Source organism: Heterodontus francisci, chromosome 17 (genome assembly GCF_036365525.1).
Source record: "Heterodontus francisci isolate sHetFra1 chromosome 17, sHetFra1.hap1, whole genome shotgun sequence".
NCBI lineage: Eukaryota > Metazoa > Chordata > Chondrichthyes > Heterodontiformes > Heterodontidae > Heterodontus > Heterodontus francisci.
This window is the reverse complement of record NC_090387.1, coordinates 31,254,116-31,271,264: the sequence shown is the minus strand read 5'-3', so window position 1 is coordinate 31,271,264 and position 17,149 is coordinate 31,254,116. Positions and strand designations below refer to the sequence as shown.

Genomic DNA, 17,149 nt, shown 5'->3' with positions numbered 1-17,149 from the left:
TAATGTACTAATATGCTTTGGTACTTATCATTAAGTTTGTTCCTTTCCCAAGAAAGGTCAAGTTTTGTCATAATTTCAAAAGAACCAGAAAATACATTTTTGTCATTCTTTATGGTACACTTTTATAATTTGTAAAATGACCAGTATCTCATCCAATTGCTAAACTATGTCTATAATGGTCTTGCTGTTTTTTTAAATAGTTTTTTAGTCTTTTGTGTGCTTCTACTGATGCGCTTGGAAAAGTGAGAGCAGCTACTGCAAGTTGAAAATACCTGCTTGGTATTGCTTCTGATTTTTTTTAAACAATATTTTCACAATTATTTTAACTTTGTTTAGTTTTAAAAGCCAAACTGAGAGTCCCGAAACCAACAAGGGTCAGTTGCTACATTGAGGTGACAGCGGATGGTCTGCAGAATGAAACTAAGAAAACTGGAAAACGGAATGGAAACCTCCATCCACAGTGGAATGAGACATTGACCTTGTAAGAAAACCTGCTATTTTTATTACTTTATGCTGTCGACAACTAGTGGGCTCTGCACAGGCAAATAGTAATTTCATGCAGTCGTCTTTTGGAATGAAACACTTTTCCTTCAGTTGTGTTTTTGTCGCAGCATGAGATTAGAGGCAGCCGCAATTTACCAGAGTTCACGGACAAGTTCATTCCATTTTGTCCAGGACTCGCGCTGCTTGTGTAAACTGGGTATATGATTCATTGTGAAAGTTACAACTAAGTTTTAAAGATTTGATTGCCATTTGTGTTACATCAATCTGAAGTAATATTTACAATCTGATTTTAATTAATCTGTTCCACTTTGTCATCTCAAACATGCTGAGTTGAAAGGATTATATCAGCTTCTTTATATATTGTCAGTGCATTGTGACGTGCTTCATCACACAGGTGAATAGTTTATAATACTGCAGTGTGTTCTGGGGCATGTGAAAGTTTTAGCTAATATGTTGACTTGTATTACACTGGGGTCTAACCCATTGGAGCAGTGAATTGGATCCTCCTGCTGCAACCAGTTAGTGAGCTGCATCTGATTAGGATATTTACATAAATTGACTCCTAACAACACAGCGGCCTGCCGATGTCATCAGAGCGCTCCAAGCTGTGCTTGTGCGCAGCCTACGTCTTGCCAGGACTAATAGGCACGTGCGTGGAAAACGTCATCGCGTAGCCCCAACGTCATCATGTACTTTGACTTTGAGGCTGGAGCTCGATCCCCGTCACTCGCCCCCCCCCCCCCCCCCAACTTGCCTCCCACCCCCCACTCAGCTACTCTCTCCCGCCCCACTGGCCACTCTTTCTCCCCCTCGGCCACTTGCTCCAGGCCTCGATGCTTTCTCCCCCTACCCCTCACCAGCCATTCCCCCCAGCCGCTCGATTGCTCCCCGCACCTTGCTTTCTCCCCCGCCCCCCCCCACCAACCCCCACCTTCCTGGCCCCTCGCTTCCCACTCTTTTTTTTTTTCTCCCCCCACCCCCAGCCACTACCTCTAGGCTCTGCCGGTTCCCTCCTCTCAGCCACTCGCTCCTATGTCGGCCCGTCGCCCCGAGTGGCCCGTCTTCCTTCGGGCAGTGTGCGGAGAACAGTCGAATGTGGGAGGAAGAAGCGAGATAGGCTGCGTGGGGTGACAGGGCAATGTAGGAGTGAGTGGCCGAGAAGAGGGAAGCACCATGGCCTGGATCTAGCATCTGGAGGAGGGTCGGGGGGTGGATGCGGCGAAGTGAACTGCCGGAGAACGGGCAGGGGTGGGGGTTGCAGGAAGTGAGGAGCAGGGAACAATCGGCCGGGGGAAGCGGTGGTGAGGTCAGTGGTGAGCGGGGTGGGAGGGAACGGTGAGGCTGTAGCGAGTGTTTATGGGAAGGCAGCGGGAGCCAACGGTGCGAAGACGGGTCTAGGAGGGGCCGATAGATGCGCAATGGCAGGAGGGAGTGGGGCACTGTTGGGGATGGGACAGAGGCGACGATGGCAGCCGTTGAGAGGATTTTCGGGTTGAAGTTGTTTTTCTTTAATCCTGGCAGCTGCCTGAACATCGCAGACAGTGCCGTTTAAGTGGAAGAGGCTGCATTTGCGCATGTGCCACCTAGTGGTTGGGTTGCCAGCAAACACAGCCTTACATAAATTTAACATGGGTGCAAAACAGAATCTGCTTTGCCCAATATTAAAATCCTTTCAGTCTCTCTTGCTTTCTCCCACCCTCCTCCTGATTTGCGATCTCTTCCCTTGGTAGCCATTTACCTCTCTCCGTTATCTCTAAGAATCATTGTCTGCCTTCTGTATGCAAAATCCTTTCAGGCCATTACAGTGCTGGCATTCTGATAGAACTACTCCCTTAGTCCATTCCCCTGCCATTTCTGATAACTTGTAGATGTACCTGGTCCACAAAAAAACCTGCTTTAATATTTTAAAAACATAAAGTCACTCACTTGGCTGCTTATAGCTCTGTTACTGTTCCCAGCAGGTTTTTTTCCCTAGTGGGCAAGTTGCCTCTGCTCCCCTGGTTAGACATGCGATTAACATAGCAGATCAGGCCCCAATGACTTCATAGGAGCTCAATCTGCATATTTGAAGAGGGCCTTCAATTTAAGTTTACAGCTGGCCAAATGTGGTTGGAAGGGGAGTGTGTCAGTCCCCAGTTCCATTTTAACTGCCCCACCCCCAGAGCCTGGTTTCTCTCTGGCGTGGGAGATGATGTCAACCCAATTGTCTCTGGACAGCAGTGTTAGAAGTAGTAACATTGGGGCACAGATTAATGCTGGCCATTGTGTCAGGAGTGTGGTGAGACGGGATACAAGTGACATAGCTGTATGAAGGGGACAAGATTAAAGAGTCTATTGGTTGGTAATCATCTATAAGAAATGGGAGTTTTAACATTTTCAGGCTATGGTCACTTAGTTAAGACCTATCATCCTGCTCCTACACTCGAGAAAGGGACAGGTAGGTGAGATGAGTGCTATAATGAAAAGCATTCACTTCTAGAAAAACTTTGCTAGAAATAGCTGTTCTGCTATGAAGTTGATGTCAGGGATCGATTGTATAACTGAATTATATACTGGAGCTACTTCCATTGGAGTAGATAAGGATAGGAGATTTAAAAGATTTGTAAAATTATGAATCGATTTGATAGTTAATAAGGAAAGACTATTTTCTTTGGGGAGTCAGTGATGAGGGGGTCTTAGTAAAAAATTTTTAATCAGAGTGTTTGAGCATGGAGTAGTGACCATTCCATTTTTTAAGGGATACATAAACATAATTTCTGTGTAGGTCCATGTAGGTACCAACGACATAGGCAGGACAAGGAAAGAGGTTCTGCATAGTCAATATGAGGAATTAGGTGCCAAATTAAGAAGCAGAACCTCAAAGGTGGTAATCTCTGGATTGTTACCTGAGCCACATGCAAATTAGTATTGGAGAAATTAATGCGTGGCTCAAAGACTGGTGTGGTCGAAGTGTGTTTTGGTTAGTGTAGCACTGGCAGGACTGGGGAAAGTGGTGGCTGTACCGTTGGGATGGTCTACACCTGAGCCATGCTGGGGCTGGTGTTCTACCGAGCCACATAACTAGGGAAGTAGCGAGGGTTTTAAACTAAATAGGGACAGAGCATATAAATCTCTGAGTTAATCGACAGATAAAGGCTCTGTATCTGAATGTACATAGCATTCAAAACAAAACCGATAAACTGAGAGCGCAAATAGAAATAAATATGTATGATCTGATAGCATTTAGAGACATGGCTGCAGGACGGCACAGACTGGGACCTGAATATTGAAGGGTACATGGCATTTATGAAGGACCAGAAGCTAGGAAGGTGGAGGGGTAGATCTGTTAATTAATGATGGTATTAGCGCAATAGTGTGAGATGACCTAGGTTTTGGAGACCAGGATGTAGAAGCAGTTTGGGTAGAGATGAGAAATCATTAAGGCAAGAAGACATTTGTGGGAGTGGTGTACAGGCCACCTAACACTAACCACACGGTAGGACAGGGTATAAAGGAAGAAATAATGGCAGCTTGTCAGATAGGTACAGCGCTAATTATAGGGGATTTTAAACTACATATAGACTGGAAAAATCAGGTGGGCAGAGTACATAGAATGTTTTCGGGATAATTTCTTGGAACAATACATTCTGGAGCCAATCAGATAGCAGGCTATACTAGACCTGATGTGCAACGAGATAGGATTAATTAATGACCTCATAGTTAAGGTACCCGTAGGTTGCAGTGATCATAATATGATTGAATTTTGCATTCAGTTTGAGGGAGAGAAGAGTGGGTCCAAGACTAGTATATTAAACTTAAATAAGGGCATTTATGAGGGCATGAAAGCAGAAATAGCAAAAGTAAACTGGCAAAGTCGGTTAAGGAATAGGTCAATAGAGATGCAGTGACAGACATTTAAGGGGATATTTCAGAATACACAGAATAGTTACATTTCTATGAGAAAGAAAAATTCCAAGGGTGGGACCCACCATCTATGGTTAACCAACAGTTAAAGATAGTATCAAACTTAAAGAAAAAGCCTATAATTGCACAAGGATGGGAGGCAGACCAGAAGATTGGACAGAATAGAAAAAAACAGCGAAGAATGACTAAAAGATTGATAAGGAAGGTAAAATTAGAGTGAGAGAGAAAGCTAGCTAGAAATATAAAGACAGTTAGTAAGAGTTTCTGTAGATATTAAAGGAGTTAAAGTGAGCGTTGGTCCTGTAGAAAGTGAGTCTGAGGAGTTAATAATGAATAATGAGATGGCAGATGAATTGAACAGATATTTTGCATTGGTCTTCACTATTAAGATATAAGTAACATTCTAGTATTAGCTGTAAGTAAGGAAATGGAAGGGAGGGAAAATAACAATCACCAGGGAAGTAGTACTGAACAAATTGTTAGAGCTGCGGGCTGATAAGTCCCCGGGTCCTGTTGGAATTCATCCTAGGGTGTTCTAAAAGGTGGCTCGTGAGATAGTTGATGCGTTAGTTTTAATTTTCCAAAATTCCCTAGATTCGGGGAACGTTCCATTAGATTGGATTATAGCGAATGTAACTAAAATAAAAACAAAATACTGCGGATGCTGGAAATCTGAAATAAAAACAAGAAATGCTGGGAATACTCAGCAGGTCTGGCAGCATCTGTGGGGAGATAAGCAGAGTTAACGTTTCAGGTCAGTGACCCTTCTTCAGAACTAACTCCTTTATTCAAACAGGGACTGAGACGGAAAGCAGGAAACTACACGCCAGTTAGCTTAACATTTGTCATAGGGAAAATGTTAGAAGCTATTATTCAAGACATTATAGAAGGGCATTTAGAAAAATTCAAGGTAATCAAGCAGAGTCAACATGGTTTTGCGAAAGGGAAATCATGTTTAACAAGTTTATTGGAGGTCTTTGAGGGAGTTACGTATGCTGTGGATAAAGGGGAACTGGTGGATGTATTGTACTTAGATTTCCGGAAGGTATTTGATCAGGTGCTACCTCAAAGGTTATTGCAGAAAATAAAAGCTCATGGTGTAGGTGGTAACATATTGGCATGGATAGAAGATTGGCTAGCCAACAGGAGACAGTAGGCATAAATGGGTCATTTTCTGGTTGGCAAGATGTAATGAATGGTGTGCCACAGGGATCTGTGTTGAGGCCTCAACTTTTTACAATTTATATAAATGACTTAGATGACAGGACCGAAGGTATGGTTGCTAAATTTGCTGATGACACAAAGATAGGTAGGAAAGTAACTTATGAAGATGACATAAGGGGGCTAGAAAGGGATATAGATAGGTTAAGTGAGTGGGCAAAGACCTGGCAAATGGAGTATAATGTGGGAAATTGTCCACTTTGACAGGAAGAATAAAAATGAAGCATATTATCTAAATGGTGAGAGATTGCAGAGCTCTGAGATGCAGAGGGATCTGGGTGTCATCGTGCATGAATTGCAAAAGGTTAGTTTGCAGATACAACATATAATTAGGAAAGCTAATAGATTGTTATCGTTTATCACGAAGGGAATTGAATACAAAAGTAGGGAGGTTATGCTTCAGCTATACAGGGCATTGGTGAGACCACATCTGGAGTACTGTGTACAGTACTGGTCTCTTTATTTAAGGAAGGATGTAAATGCGTTGGACGCAGTACAGAGAAGGTTTACTAGACTAATACCTGGAATGGGCGGGCTGTCTTATGAGGAAAGATTGGACAGGCTAGGCTTGTATCAGCTTGAATTTAGAAGAATAAGAGGCGACTTGATTGAAACATACAAAATCCTGAAGGGACTTGCCAGGGTGGATGTGGAAAGGATGTTTCCCCTTGTGGGAGATCTAGAACTAGGGGGTCCCTGTTTAAAAATAAGGGGTCGCCCATTTAAGACGAGATGAGGAGAAATTTTTTTCTGAGGGTCATGAGTCTTTGGAATTCTCTTCCTCAAAAGGCAGTGGAAGCAGAGCCTTTTAATATTTTTAAGGCAGAGGTAGCTTGATAAGCAAGGGGGTGAAAGGTTATCGGGGGTAGATGGAAATGTGGAGTAATCAGTTCAGCCATGAACTTATTAAATAGCTGAGCAGGCTCGAAGGGCTGAGTGGCCTACTCCTAATTCGTATGTTCGTATTTGAAGCAGACATAGCTGCACCACTGTAGGGAAACAGCAGAATAATTTGGGTAGCTTTCAGAATGCAGTAACTACGTGCTAGCACAGAAACTGGGCTTTTTTAGTTCTCTGGGGGAATTTTTGGAGGTGGAGAAGAAGCACCAACAGTATTGCTGCCTCTGTCAGCAGGTCTGCATTGGATTGACCTATAGTTCCCATGCCCAACAGCAATGCTGTCCTTAGCTTTGGTCCTACAGTGTTGTGAATTACTAAGACACATCTAAATCGAAACAGGAGTGTACCTGGAAATGGGAGATGTCATCCAATGCATTCCAGCTGGTGAAGCTAACAAAACAAACTGTGATTTGTAGTTTTCTTTAAAAAAGCACAAAAGAAATGGCAATTAAGTTAGTTCTACCATGAGATGGATCAAGAGCTGAATAAGATGCAAGAAGCAGGCTAGTTTTAGGCTGCAGCCTGGTTACATTAATATGGGACTGTTACGACCTGGTGAGAAAGGGGTCGAGTGTTCCCCGTCAGCCTTCACCTGGACTTAACGTAACAGGGTTTAATTTTTAAAACACCGTGTTTTTAGCTCCCCTTTGGTGAATCCTTGTTCAACGCTTTCCAATCATAAGGTAAAGAAACCAGCACAAACAGGTTTTCTTAGGTTTAAAGAAAAAATGTTGAAACTTATTACTTAAACTCCAATTCAGTTAACGCCTATGGATACACGACGTGCCCATGCTAGCATGCATATGCAATACACATGCAGATAGAGACAGAAAAGAGCAGAAGAAAAATAAAGTGGAAAAGTTTGAGGCAATCTCTGAAGAGGGTTTTTGTTACGGATCTTCGAGCTTGCTGTAGAGTTCGATTGTAGGTATATCTTGCTTTTCGTTGGGGCTCAGTATTCTTCTTAAACCTTGGTCGCTGCAGGAGACCTTTCTGTCTTGGACTTCTGTGTCTTCAGTGGATTTGGAGTTCCATGAGGAAAAGTGATGGGAGCAGACAGGAGAGGCTGTGGCGAGCCAGCCAGGAGAGGTCTTTTCAGTCCAGGAGCAAACAGACACTGAGTTCAAACTGTTCGTACAATTCAGAAAAAACCCAGGTTGCCAAGCGGGCTAGTCATGTGACTAGCTGGTCTGACCACGTCTCTGTGGATTCTCTGGTATTAGCTGACCCTGGAATGCCTCTTCTTACACACAATACCTGGTGCTCAAAGTCCATTGTGGGTTAAATCGGAGCAGTGATAGCCCATTTCTAATAAAATGCAAATGCTGAAAATGCGCAGTCAGCCATCCAACGTCTTTTTAGAGAAAAAGACTGGTTAATGTTTCAGATAATGTCAAGGCATCATTAAAACAGGAGATGCACAAGAACAATGACAACCTCCTTTTTTTTTCTTACTCCCCTTTGGGGAAGTACTTTGCCATTCTCGCTTGGAAGAGCATCTTCTCTTGGAAAATTAAATGTCTTCTGCTTGAGTTCTGTTTTCACGACAGAGAATTGGTGTGCGCAATTTAAGATTGCTATCTTGGCTAAAGTCTATTCAGTGGCAGATTCCCTTTGTGACGTACTTTGGGTGTCAAAGTTAGGTATAAGGTTAAACTGAATGATATAAGTAGATTTTAAAACCTTCCTTAGGAAGGTTTTAATGTTTCCATATTGGCTCTGAATTCTTCAATCATCGCTGTTTTTTATCTTTAGGAATGTAACACCACAGAGCAGGTTGGAGCTAAAAGTCTGGAACAGTCATACCTTGAAAAATGAACTCTTTGGCAATGTGACTATTGATGTCTGTGACATTTTAAAGAAGAACAATGGAAAGTGTAAGTTCCTGTTTCTGTACATTTTTATTGGTCACAAAGATGGTCTAATACTTGCATGGTAACTTTTACATAATTAACATTGCAATTATTGGACATAAGCCATTGACAAAATGGGTTGATGGTTGCAGTATTTGATGCTCTACTATTTGCACTTATCTGTAGAGGAAAAATAAGAATATAGCTGGTATTCTGAATGTCTGAAAAATAGGGAGAAGTCTGGCAGCTTTAAATTGTTGGCAAAACGATCCAGATCTCCAAAACTTGATTATAGTGAGAGTTGCTGACTCTTTCTTGAGTATAAGAAACTAGTACGTGGAGTGGAAACTAGAGTGTTAATAGTATTAGTGTCGGCAGCTGAAACCATGTCGCTGATGTCTTGCAGTTTGTGTGCCTAAAAGTACAGCATCCAAATTGCCAGAGTTGAGAACTGAAATTCTTTGCTGTTCTACATTAAAATATTAACTGTTTAGAGAGAAATTAGCAATGTATTAGGCCTAACTGGCTACTGACATTTTAGAACATATTTTTTCACTTCCTCAGTTACAAATCTTCACATTTTCTGATTAAATGATTTAGCCTACCCACTTATATAACCCAGCAACCTATTCAGATTTCTGAACATTTGAGGAAGGTGAAATTAGCATGAAAATACTTCCCTTCATGTGATATGGCTCACTGACCGATGTTTACTGGGGTTTATGTTTATATTGGGGCATTATGGGAATTGTAGAACTTGGGACGCAACAAAAAATAGCTTTTTGTTTTTGGAGATATAGGCACTTTTAACTGTTCAATATTTTTACAATGCCATTATGAAATGCTACTTCTTGATTCTTGGTTGCTATGTAAATATGCAACAGAACAGCTGGTCATTGCACCCTTTGTTTGGTTCTTTCCACTTCTACACATCCTTCAGGCTTTGCACAATTTGCCATCTGAGAGAACAGATATGCAGGTAACCTGCTGCCAGACCTCTGACACTGCTGCAGGCTGATTGCTTAGGGTGTAAGAGGGCAAAATGTTCCCTACCACCCTCCAAAAAACCCAGCATTTTCCAGTGTTCCCTTTATGGGAAAAAAACTGGGTATCACCCGTGTCTCCCTGACAGCATTACTGAGGTCAGGAACTTGAGAATTATGGACATAAACCTATGCTGTACTGATCCATGACATGGGAATTTGGAACACCATCTTCTGGCACACTCTCCCCACTGAAACTTACCCCCCAGCTATAATTTATCTTGTTAGCATAATGGTTTGTAGAAAGATACAATTGTAACTTGAGTCTGTGCTGACAGTGCCATAAACACTTAAAGTGGATTGTATAAATCCACACTGGAAGAAGTATTTCAGTAGTACAGAAGCAGGAGCTGTGTTCATAATGCTTGTTATGAGAGGAACCCAGGGAGTTACTTTTATTTTGGCATGGGAATGCCTTGAAAGCTTACACAGCAGCCAGCTATTTTTATTTGTTTCTTCCTCCCTGTTTATAATTGTTCACTGTCAACTGTGACTCTGTTGGTAGCACACTTGCCTCTAAGGCAGAAGGTTGTGGGTTCAAGTCCCAGTCCAGGAACTGAGTGAAAAAAAATCAAGGCTGACACTCCAGTGCTGCACTGTCAGAGCTGTTGTCTATAAAATAAGATGGCGCCGTTTGCTCCCCCACCCCCCCTCCAAATCCCACAGAACTATTTTGAAGAAGAGGGGTATTGTCTCCAAGGTGCTGGCTAATTACTTATCCTCCATTGCCATCACAAAAAAGATTATCTGGTCATTATCACATTGTTATTTGTGGGATCTTGCAATGTGCAAATTAACTGCCACATTTCCTAATTACAGCGGTAACTACACTTCAAAAGTGCTTCATTGGCCATAAAGCGCTTTGGGACATCATGTGGTCGTGAAGGGTGTTCTATAAATGCAAATAGTCTTTTCCACATCTACTGCCTAGTTGAGCAAGTCAGCAGTGAGGTGGGTGAGAGGGACTCTTGAGGTTTGTTATCCCTTGTCTGAGGGTACATTATTACTGTGGAAGATGTGCTTGAAGGCTGACCTCCCCTGCTCTTTTATCCTTTTACCACAGAGGCAAAAAGGTGCTACATGTTACATTAAGAAGAAATTGTAGATTCTTTTCCAAGTAGAAAAGATCTGTTTTCAAAATCTCTAAATATTTTTGAATGTGAAAACTGTTTGTTTTACCTTAATAGTTGTCATAAAATTGGATCTTTCAATTAAAGAAAGAACTTGCTTTTAAATCGACCCTTCATGACCCACGAACATCGAAAGTGCTTCACAGCCAATTAAGTGCTTCTGAAGTATAGGCACTGTTTTCACATAGGAAACACGGCAGCCAATTTGTAACCAGCAAGGTAACACACAAGAAATGACCAAATCACCTGTTTTCGGTATTGATTGAAAGATAATGTTGGTTAGGATGTTGGGAGATCATCCCTGCTGCTCTTTGAATAATGCCTTGGGATCTTTTATCTCCACCTGAGGACTTTTGTTATTCTTTCATGGGATGTGGGCATCACTGGCTAGGCCAACATTTATTGCCCATCCCTAATTGCCCTTGAGAAGGTAAGTGGTGAGCCACCAACTTGAATCGCTGCAGTCCATGTGGTGTAAGTACACCCACAGCGTTAGGAAGGGATTTCCAGCGACAGTGAAGTAACGGCGATAGAGTTCCAAGTCGGGGTGGTGGTGTTCCCATGCATCTGCTGCCCTTGTCCTTCTAGGTTGTAGAGATCGCGGGTTTGGAAGGTGTTGTCGAAGGAGCCTTAGTGAGTTGCTGTAGTGCATCTTGTAGATGGTACACGCTGCTGCCACTGTGCATTGGTGGTGGAGGGAGTGATTGTTGGAGGTGGTGGATGGGGTGTTAATCAAGCACGAGATGGTGTCCGACCTCTTGAGTGTTGTTGGAGCTGCACCCATTCAGGCAAGTGCCGAGTGTTCCATCACACTCCTGACTTGTACCTTTGGACTGGCTTTGGGGAGTCAGGAGGCGAGCTACTTGCCGCAGAATTCCCAGCCTCAGTACTTATGTGGCTGATCGAGTGCAGTTTCTGATCAATGGTAGTGGGGCATTCAGTGATGGTAAGGCTATTGAATGTCAAGGGGAGATGGTTGGATTCTCCTGTCGGGACAGGACATACCCAGGAATGGTGATATTGGTGTCTGGGACATTGTACGGTATGATTCCATGAGTATGACTATGGCAGGCTGTTGCCAAGCCAATTGATGCCTTTTTTATTTAAAAGGTTTCAAGCTTGGTTTAACATCTCATCTGGAAGATGGTCCCTCTGATGGTGCAGCACTCCCTCGATATTTGAGGGAAGACATTCAAGATAAAGCCCTAAATTTGTGAAATAGTACAGTTGTGTATTGTAACTGCATTCCATAAGAATTTTATTAAGATGCTGCAATGTCAGGTCATCTTAAGACAGCAACTAGACTGAGACAGTGTATACTTCATTCAGCTCCTACACTCTCGGTGCACTCTCCAAGTCATACCTTAGTGTTCAATAATATATCACTGTTATATGAAACTTTGACCATGTTTATCAAGTTGGCTGTTTCATGGCCGAACCATTGAATAATTCTTCTTTGTATTTGAAACGAGATGAACAGGAGCTCCTTGTGTGATGGTCAGCTCAGTAAGCAGTACCTTATGAGAGAGTCCTTTAAGGACCAAATTATGGAGGCTGCATCATCCAGAGGGGAGGCTACACTTTGCATGCAAATGGAATCCCCTAACCATTAATTGCTATTTATGGTATACAGCTGGCTACAGACATGTATGTTGCAGTTCATAGTTGTACAGCCATTTACAGCTTCAATAATGCTTTGATGTGCACGAGTACATTAAACTGCAAATCGGTTGATAGCATTTCTTAATGTATTTTCTGTGTAGAAGTTGTTTTTTGAAAGTACATTTTAATGTCTTGGGCTCAACTAGATACAGAAGGAATTGATGCTCATGGTTGGGAGACAGCATCACAGTAACTTGACACTGCTAAAGCTGTTTTTTTTTAAGATTTCTAGGTTCTCAACATGGTTTTATTGTGTACACTTGGTAATTCAGTTACTTTGCTTCCTTTTTCCAATTTGAATAGTATTTTCCCAACTTATTCTGTTTCTTCAGGCCATAAAAGCAGATGTGATCTGTTTCTAGTCTTTTGTGGATGTTGCTTTTGATTCATACAACCATGGCTAGATCAGCTTATTGCTCTTGTGCTGATTGGTGTAATGAATTTGCTAACCCAACCGTATGAGGGAATATTTTGACTTTGGGATGAAGTATTCACAGTGAGCTTTGTGTTTAACAGTATTTCAAAATAAATGTGACAGAAACCATCTGAATTGTCCCTTGTCTAATTTTTTTGGATGTCAGTGCTAATTTGTCACTATCAGTTTTAATGGCAAGCTTAAATGATTCCCCCCCAGCCCTCCCCCATATGCTGATAAGGGATGACATGGGAACAGAAGTAGGGCATTCAGCCCCTCAAGCCTGCCCCACCGTTCGGTTAGATTGTGGCTGATATGTATCGGAACTCCAACTACCCACCTTGGTTCTGTAACCCTTAACTGCGAAACAGCCCTAACAGCCAATTTTATCTGCAGCACCTGTGGAAGAGTCTGTCACTCTAGTATTGGCCTTTATAGCCACTCCAGGCGCTGCTCCACAAACCACTGACCACCTGCAGGCGCTTACCCATTGTCTCCCGAGACAGGGAGGCCAAAGAAGAAGAACACCATTACCTGACAAAAATCTAAATCCTTATTTTGGGACAACCATTGAATTTGATCCGCACCAAAGGAGGAGACGGTGGCGTAGTGGTAATGCCACTCAACTGGTGATCCAGAGGCCCAGGCTAATGCCCTGGGGACACTGGCTCAAATCCCACTACAGCAGCTGGTGGAATTTAAATTCAATTAATGAATAAAAATCTGCAACTGAAAGCTAGTCTCAGTAATGGTACCATTAAACTACCATCGATTGTCGTAAAAACCCATCTGATTCGCGAATGTCCTTTAGGGAAGGAAATCTGCAGTTCTTACATGTGACTCTAGATCCACAGCAATGTGGTTGACTCTTAACTGCCCTCTGAAATGACCTAGCAAGACACTCAGTTGTCAAGGGCAGTTAGGGGTGGGCAAACAAATGCTGACCTTGCCTGCTGTGCCCACATCCCATGAAAGAATAAATTCCATTCCATAGCCATCTGCACCATCTCTCCCCTGCCCTGGCAACTCTGAGGCTGAACCAGTCTCTCAACATTGGTATCATATTTGACCCTGCGATGATCTTCCCACCATCCATCTGCTCCATCACCAAAATAGCCTACTTCCACATCCAGTATCACCCGACTCCACCCCGTTTCAGCTGAAAGCCTCATTCATGCCTTTCATTGCCTCTAGACCTGACTGTTGCATTGCATTCCTGGCAGGCCTCCCATTTTCTGTCCTCCATAAACTTAAGCTCATCTAAAGCTCTGCTTCCCCTATCCTAACTTGCAGCAATTCCTGTACACCCACCACCGTGTTCACTGACTTACATTGGCTCCTGGTTAATTTCATTTTTTTAAAAACAAGTACTCATCCTTGTTTTCAACCTCTGCCATGGCTTCACTCTTCCCTCCCTAATCTCCTCCAACTGCACAACCTTCAGATTTCTGCACCACTCTAATTCTGGCGTCTTGAGCATTCAGGATTTTAATTGCTCCACTATCGGCAGCCATGACATCAGCCATTGAAGCCTTAATGTCTGGCATTCCTTCCCTAAACCCCAACATGCCTCTACCTCTTCTCCTTTTAAGATGCTTCTAAAATCTAACTCTTTGACCAAGCTTTTGGTCATCAACCCTCGTACCTCCTTATGTGGCTTGGTGTCATAACGCTCCTGTGAAACACCTACAGATGCTTAACTATATTAAAGACACTCTATAAATACAAGTTGGTGATTTTTTTTTGATTTATATTTACTTAGCTTCAGTTGTTTTTTGTGGGGAGACAGTTCCAAATTTCCACTATCCTTTGTGTGAAGTACATTCTGACATCCCCTTGGATGGCGTAGCTCTGATATTAAGGTTTTGGTCCCTTGCTCTGAATTTTCTCACTAGAGGAAATAGTTTCTCTCTCTATTGACCCATCAGGTCCTTTTGATCTTTTTAAACATATCAATTAGACCACCCTTTAAATTTCTATATTCAAAGGAATACAAGCCTAGTCTACGCCTCATAATTTAACCCCTTTAGCCCTGGTATCATTCTGTTGAATTTGCCCTGCACGACCAATATATCCTTCCTGAAGTAGGTGCCCAGAAATGAATGCAATATTCCAGCTGGGGTCAGAGAATCATAGAATGGTTACAACACAAAGAGGTCATTCAGCTGGACCTCAGAGAGTAACTCAGCTGGTCCCACTCCCTGACTTTTCCCAATAGCCCTGCATTTTTTTTTTTCTCTTCAGATGCTTATCTAATTCTCTTTTGGAAGCCACAACTGAACCTGCCTCCAGCACGTTCTCGGGCAGTGAATTCCAGATCCTAACCACTCACTTTGTAAAAGATTTTCCTCATGTCATCTCTGGTTCTTTTGCCAATCACTTTAAATTGGTGTCCTCTGGTTCTCGATGCTTCTGTCAATGGGAACAGTTTCTCCCGATCTATCTACTTTGTCCAGACCCCTCATGATTTTGAACACCTCTATCAAATCTCCTCACAACCTTCTCTAAGGAGAAAAACCCCAGCTTTGCTAATCCTCAATTGAAGTACCTCATCCCAGGAACCATTCCCATAAATCTTGTCTTGCCCTCTCCAGTGCCTTCACATTCTTCCTAAAGTGTGGGCACCCAGAATTGAACACAATACTCCAATTGAGGCTGAACCAGTATTTTATAAAGATCCGCTGTAACTTCCTTACTGTATGCCTCTATTTATAAAGCCCAAGTGCCTAATTACCCACTTTCTCAACCTGCCCTGCCACCTTCAATAATTTGTGCACATACACCCCCAGGCACTTCTGCTCCCGCACCCCCTTCCGAATTATAGCTTTCATTTTATATTGCCTTTCCTTGTTCTTCCTACCCAAATAAATCACTTCACACAGTTCCGAAAAAGGGTCACTGACCCGAAACGTTAACTCCGCTTCTGTCTCCAGGGATGCTGCCAGACCTGCTGAGTATTTCCAGCATTTCTTGTTTTTATTTCACTTCACACTTCTCTGGATTAAATTTCATCTGCCCCATGTCTTCCCATTCCACCAGCCTGTCTGTCCTCTTGAAGTCTATCACGATCCTCCTCACAGTTCACATGCTTCCAAATTTTGAAATTATCCCCTGTACACCAATGTCTAGGTCATTAATCTATATCAAGAAAAACAGTGGCCCTAGTAATGACCCTGTGGAGCCCCACTATATACCATCCTCCTGGCTGAAAAACAACCACTCATCACTATGTCACTCAGCTGACTTCGTATCTATGCTGCCACTGTCCCTATTAATCCATGGGCTTCAACTTTGCTGACAAGCCTGTTATGTGGCACTTTATCAAATGCCTTTTGGAAGTCCGTATGCACCTCACCAACCCTCTTTGTTATCTCATCAAATTAAATATGATTTGCCCTTAAATTGTGCTGGCTTTCCATAATTAATCCACCCCTGTCTAAGTGACAATTTTGTCCTAGATTATCGTTTCTAAAAGCTTTCCAACCACCGAGGTTAAACTGTCTGGCCTGTAATTGCTGGACTTACCCTTGTAAAAAAAAAGTTGTAATGATGTAATATTTGCAATCCTCCAGTCCTCTGGCACCACCTTTATTTTTTTTATTTTATTTATTTTTTTTATACAGCACTGAAACAGGCCCTTCGGCCCACCGAGTCTGGGCCGATCGACAACTACCCATTTATACAAATCCTAGATTAACCCCATATTCTCTACCACATCCCCACCGTTCTCCTACCACCTACCTCCACTAGGGGCAATTTACAATGGCCAATTTACCTATCAACCTGCAAGTCTTTGGCTGTGGGAGGAAACCGGAGCACCCAGCGGAAACCCACGCGGACACAGGGAGAACTTGCAAACTCCGCACAGGCGGAGCACAGGCGCACAACTCCAATCTGTCACTTCCTCAAAAGTAATTGTACTTGGACCCCTAAATCTCTGCTCCTCCACAGTTTCTAGCTTCCCACCTTTTTAAATACTCTTGACTTCTCTTGGATCCAAAGTAAATAACCCCATACGTTGAACCCACCTGTCACAGTTTTGCCCACTCACTTAATCTAACAATGCCTCTAGCCAACATTCTGCTCCCAGCTACATTATTTACTGTACTTTGTAACTTAGTGTCGTAAACAAGCTTAGATATATGGCTGACTATTCCTTCACCCAGCAAGAACAACTGGCAAATGTATAAAAGCAAAATACTGCGGATGCTGGAAATCTGAAACAAAAACAAGAAATGCTGGATTCACTCAGCAGGTCTGGCAGCATCTGTGGAAAGAGAAGCAGAGTTAACGTTTCGGGTCAGTGACCCTTCTTCGGAACCGAAATAATGGTGCAGGAGCTTGAAGGAAGCCATCGTTTCTCTGGCTACGATAGATTGATAAGAATGGAACCAGTCAAGTCTTATCAAACAATAATGAAAAGCTGCAGCCTCTGCAGATTGCTGGCAGACGAGATCAAGCACGTCCTGCCAATTTCAGCATATAACCATCATTCCTTTAATTTTCAGTGAAATAAAA

At 42.6% G+C, this 17,149-nt stretch overlaps 1 protein-coding gene across 4 annotated transcripts in view; it reads left to right on the top strand.

Moving 5' to 3' along the window:
* The window catches only part of wwp2 (WW domain containing E3 ubiquitin protein ligase 2), a 277,512-nt gene that overhangs the window by 78,765 nt on the left and 181,598 nt on the right, over window positions 1-17,149 (top strand). For all 4 annotated transcript variants that reach the window (XM_068049205.1, XM_068049206.1, XM_068049203.1 and 1 more), the window contains exons 3-4: window positions 337-481; window positions 8,284-8,405. In XM_068049205.1, coding sequence (XP_067905306.1) covers window positions 337-481; window positions 8,284-8,405 — 267 coding nt within the window. The remainder of the gene's footprint in view (window positions 1-336; window positions 482-8,283; window positions 8,406-17,149) is intronic.